This window comes from Nothobranchius furzeri, chromosome 6, assembly GCF_043380555.1.
Source record: "Nothobranchius furzeri strain GRZ-AD chromosome 6, NfurGRZ-RIMD1, whole genome shotgun sequence".
Taxonomy (NCBI): Eukaryota; Metazoa; Chordata; class Actinopteri; order Cyprinodontiformes; family Nothobranchiidae; genus Nothobranchius; species Nothobranchius furzeri.
Genome location: NC_091746.1, coordinates 25881917 through 25887007, shown reverse-complemented (window position 1 = coordinate 25887007; position 5091 = coordinate 25881917). Strand labels below are relative to the sequence as shown.

The 5091-nt window shown below is 48.9% G+C and overlaps 1 protein-coding gene across 1 annotated transcript; it reads right to left on the bottom strand.

Moving 5' to 3' along the window:
* Positions 1-502: 502 nt before the first annotated feature.
* adra2c (adrenoceptor alpha 2C) lies at positions 503-2128 on the bottom strand. The gene has a single exon (XM_015971529.3). It carries the CDS (start codon positions 1998-2000, stop codon positions 648-650), a length of 1353 nt encoding a protein of 450 aa, XP_015827015.3. The 5' UTR covers positions 2001-2128; the 3' UTR covers positions 503-647.
* Positions 2129-5091: the final 2963 nt, after the last annotated feature.

Here is a 5091-nt window from a genome sequence, read left to right as displayed (position 1 = left end):
TACCTCAGCATCTGTCCCTACGGCAACTCGGCACCCAGTTTATTCTCTCAAAAGGCCAAAATCACGTGCAAAGACACACCGTCCAGTGCTCCATCACAGAAATCCACCGCAGCTCTTAGATACTCGTCATCCTCACACACAATCACAGAACTGCAGAAACGTGAGGGTCAGGCAGAAACAGTTCTGCTACTTGAACAGTAAGCCAGGAGCCCCTTCGTCCCATTGGTCCTCGTGTTTGACAGAGTTACAAAACAGAAAGGGGAAAGTGGGCAAAAGGTGGGGAGGGGGGGATATTAATCCCATCAGTCTCGTGGAGATTGTCAAGGCCTTGGCGATAAACTCAGAGAATGTGGTGAGATGGTGAATCGAGCGTCTCTGTAAAGCTCAGAGGCTCGTCTGAGTGCCGCCGCTGTGGCAGGCAGGCGTCACCGTTTGGAGTCTGTTTGTATTTAAATGAACAGAGAGGAAATCGATGGGTGGAGGAAATGATCTGGAGCCCACATAAGAGTCCAAAAGCAGTCTGGATGGTGCCAGCTTCCTCTGAGGGGACCGTTTGTATAGTTCGACCTTAAAAATGACACCTTGGCACAAGCGTTTGGTCTTTATCTCTAGCGAGACTCCTGAAGGCGAAGGCACCGCGGATGCCTTCAGAAAGAGCGCTTCCACGACTTACAGAGGATCTTCTGGAAGGCTCTGCGGAAGTCCTGGTTGAAGATGGTGTAGATGGCCGGGTTGAGCGAGCTGTTGCAGTAGCCGATCCAGAAGAAAAACTTGAACAGCGTCTCGGGGATCTTGCACGGGTTGCGGCAGATTCCGTAAAGGCTGTAGGAGAAGAAGAACGGGAACCAGCACACGACAAACACGCCCATCACCACGGCCAGGACGAACGTGAAGCGCTTCTCTCGAGCAGCAGACACCTTCTTCCGGTTGACCGTGCTTCTGCGCTTGCGGCGGGATGAAAACAGGTCCATGGATTTAGAGCTGGAGCGAGACTTCCTGCTGGAGAATTTGGAGGCGGAGCTGCTTTTCCGGCTGGACTTCCTGTCTTTCTTGTCATCCTGGTGATGCCTGGAGGAACTTAAACACTTTTTAGGTTTCTCATCTGATGAGCTGCTGTCCTCAAAGTCGTCATCGTGGTCAGCGGCTTGATGTTTTGGCGCGTTTGTTTGGGAGGAACTTCCAGCCTGCTCCTGGCAGTGCCCGTTCTCACGCTCCTTGTCCTTCATGCTCCCAGCCTGCGTGGACTTTATGGACCCGCCTTTGCCTGGTTCTGCTTGGTCCATCCCATTCTCCAGAGGCGAATCCACATCCCTCCGCTTCTCTGACAGCGTCCTGGTCCTGGTTTTTGCCACCTGGTATATCCGAATGTAGACCAGGATCATTATAACACAGGGAGCGAAGAAGGACCCGATGCTGGAGTAGAGAATATACCAGGTCTCATCGTTCAGGATGCACTGGGGATCCATCCCGCTGCTGCTTCTGTCCATGGAGATCAGAGGAGGGAAGGAGATGACGGCTGAGATCAACCAGACGATCACGATCATGCCCTTCACTCTTTTGGGCGTTCTCTTTAAGTTGTACTCTACCGCCTGCGTCACCGACCAGTACCTGTCCAGGCTGATGGCACACAGGTGAACGATGGAAGAGGTGCAAAACAAAACATCCAGAGCCAGATAGATGTCGCACCAGATTTTACCGAAAAACCAGTAGCCCATGAGTTCATTTGCCAGAGAAAAGGGCATCACCAGAGTGGCCACCAGTATGTCTGCACTGGCCAAGGAGACCAGGAAGAGGTTCTGAGGCGGTTTGAGGGCTTTGCTGGTTAAAACAGCGATAACAACCAACACATTTCCCACTATTGTAAACAAAATCAGGAAGCTGACAAGTCCAGCCAGACCCCACGCAGCAAGCTGCGTGTACTGGCTCTGGGTGGTGGAATTGGAGGAGCCGTTCTTCTCCTCCGACCAGTCCTCCAGGCTGGAGAAATTAGAATAATCCATTTTTCTGATCAGGTGAATTTTAAAAATACCACATTTGTGGAAAAAAGCAGGAGAGCAGCATCACATGGCTTTTTTCTTCTCTGGCCCACCTGTAATCCTCCACATCCTCCGGCTCTCCTTCAGGAATAAAGTGTCCGAAAATCCCAGAGTGTTAGGTCCTCATCCTGAAACACGCGCAGCAGCCAGATCTCCATGGTTAAGACGCGGCTCGCTCCTCTCCGCTTCCTTTCCCATCCCGACTGCGTCCTCTCGTCTCCACCTCCGCCTCGCTGGGTCCTGGGAGAGCTTTGAACGACCACGTGTCTTTCCTGCTTTCTGTATTTTTTTTTATCAGAAGAGCGAGCTGGGACCTGCTCCACCCCGTAGGAGAGAAACGGAACAGACAATATTTTATAGCAGCAAACTAGAAACTCACTTAAAAATCACCTCCTATTCCTGATGGGAAGATTGAAAAACTAAGCCTGATTTAAGAGCGTTATTCGCCTCCTCGCGCGCAGCGGGAGTGCGTGCGCAAAAGCTGCGCGGTGGAGGTCAAAATGTGTCCTAACTGCCGCCTGACGTGGAGTCCAGCACCGAGGACAGCGACAGCTCCTCTGTCCTGCTGCTCACGCTGGAGGTCAGTGTTGTTGCGGTCCGCTCCGGAGGGAAACGCGCGCGCTGAACGCACGCATGTAGAAATATCACAGCCTAAAAAACTCAGCGACGCGGTTTAAATTCCCCTTGTTAAAAATAAATAACTAACTAAATAAATAACGAGTAAACGGTCGTGAGTTCCGTTTACCTGCTGTGTTTGGTTCGTTTTTTCATGAGAATTTAATTGATTTAGAAGTTTTCTGCAAATAAAATCCAAATAAAGATTTTAACATAGAGATTAATTCGTTTTTCTTCTTGGTATCTTTGTGCGGAAAAGAGTCGAATCAGTCACACATCTCCTCTTTCATTCTTCTTTTGGATCTTTCTCAGCCTGGATGACAGGGGCGGTACTAGGGTGGGCCAGCCCCCCCCCCCCCCCCCCCCCCATACAGATAAATAAGATCAATGTGTTGTTTTACAAGCCGTTATACTTCCTAACTTCCTGAAAGACATGTCTAACTAAAACAACAACATTTCTGTTGTTAAAGGCACGTTTGTAAAGTTTTCTCACAGACGCACCTCTGTAACAGAGCCCCCCCCCCCACACACACACACACACACACACACACACTCCCCTCCCCACCCCCATGTTAGTGGAGAACCTCACACACACACCCACACCTTCCCCATGAACGCTCCCTCTTTATCTCTTCCCGAGTCTATCAGCTTCTCTAACACACACACATGCTTGGAGGCTTTTCAGAAAGCTGCTTCTGCAGTCCTCTGCCAAGGTTGTTCAGTTTAAAGCCAAGCTCACAACAGTCCAATCGAGGCAGCGTGAAAAGTTTTTATTCCACTGCTGTTAACCCTGTCCCCTCTGGCCGTTGCCCCCCAAGGAGAATGCCTGTCTTGCCTTCAGTGTACATCCTGGTATTAAGTTCCTGGGCTAGTGCACTTATTGACCGTGTTTCCCAGCTAACTACAAGTCATTAATCATCCACCGCTCTGCTTTACTGAATTAAAGGGCAGCCACAGCTTCATGCAACACTCAGGCTCAAACTGATCCACCTGAAAGCTGTGAGAACCAGGACTCTGGAGCCCCGTCGGACCACCCCCTCATCCCCAAAATGTGATGTGTCTTTTATTTTTGCTGGAGTGATGCCATCCGTCAGTGTGGATGCGCTTTGAGCTGATTGTGAGAAGGCAGGCACTCTTTAATATGGTCATTAAACTGAGTCCCAGAGCCACAGCTCCTATATTAACACTATATAATTGGGCATCAGTGAGTAATCTCAGCAATTACAGAGCCCAGTTCTTGTTTTTCAACAAATCTCTGAGGAAATGAGGGATTTTCTTTTCTGGATGCTAAAGGAACTACTCATCACTTTTATCTCCTCAAATCAAGGCTTTCAACTTTTTCTTTCCAAATGTTCTTTTTGTGTTGTGTTCGTTTTCCCTGTTGGCTCTGAAGAACAGAGCGGTCGGTGCTTAGCAGTCCTCTGTTTGTGTTGGAGGCGGTAAACGAATGACTCGTAACTTTTAAAACTCAGTAAATCCACGTATTTTACGAGCTGCAACATCTGATGCAGATTCAGATTTACATGTAGGTTAATGTTCCGGGAACGGGTCAGGTCCGGCCTAAAGGGCTTTTATAAAGCTGAGGGGGAGTGTTCATGAACTTCACAGGGAAGAAGCTGTTCCTACACGTCATTGTCTGGGATCTAAGACGGCTCAGTCCTCTCCCCGAAGGAAGAAACGTGAAGAGAGGCTATTTTTTTAAATCTAACTCATTTTTGCAGCACCTTTCTGTCAGACTCAGTCATGTTCGAGTCGATAAAACTTTTGATGCAGCGCCTCTTAAAAAAACGAGACATTCTCATGAAGTTCTTTGCACCAAATCCCTCTCACATGAAGCAATATCTGCAGTTTTATCCTTGACAGTTTCAGTACCTTCCAGAATGAGCCGTTTTAGAGTTAGCCACACCCACCCTTCCACCACTCAAGCTGCTGTAAGCTGAGAAGCTCTGAGGGGCTCGGACTAGGGCTGGTGACCCTCCCGGAGCAGCTCTCTCTTGCACGTGATGAGTGATTCTATGCTAATTCTCCCATTGTGACATCACAAATGGAGCGTTTTTGAAACGGCTTGTTTTTAGGCACATGTATGGGCAGGTTTATTCATGTTTGGAGTATTTATAGAGGCAGTAGGGACACACATAGGAACACAAAAAGGTGGTTTTTACATATGTCCCTTTTAAATGGGACATCGTGCTACAAGTGACCACCATTTTACTAAACTCCAGTTCCAAGATCACAAATCAAAGCTGCTCTTGGTGACAGCGGCCACTTGTGGTTTTCTCAGCCTCCATAATGTGTCGTGGTTTCCTTATGGGCTCCTCTGTAACAGATCTACAGTGGCAGCTCGGGACCGCGACAAATGGCGGCGTTTCCTGGGCTGACGGCAATCTGTCCACAACCGGATGGTTCAGCGGACTAACATTCAACCCTGGGGAGATTTTCT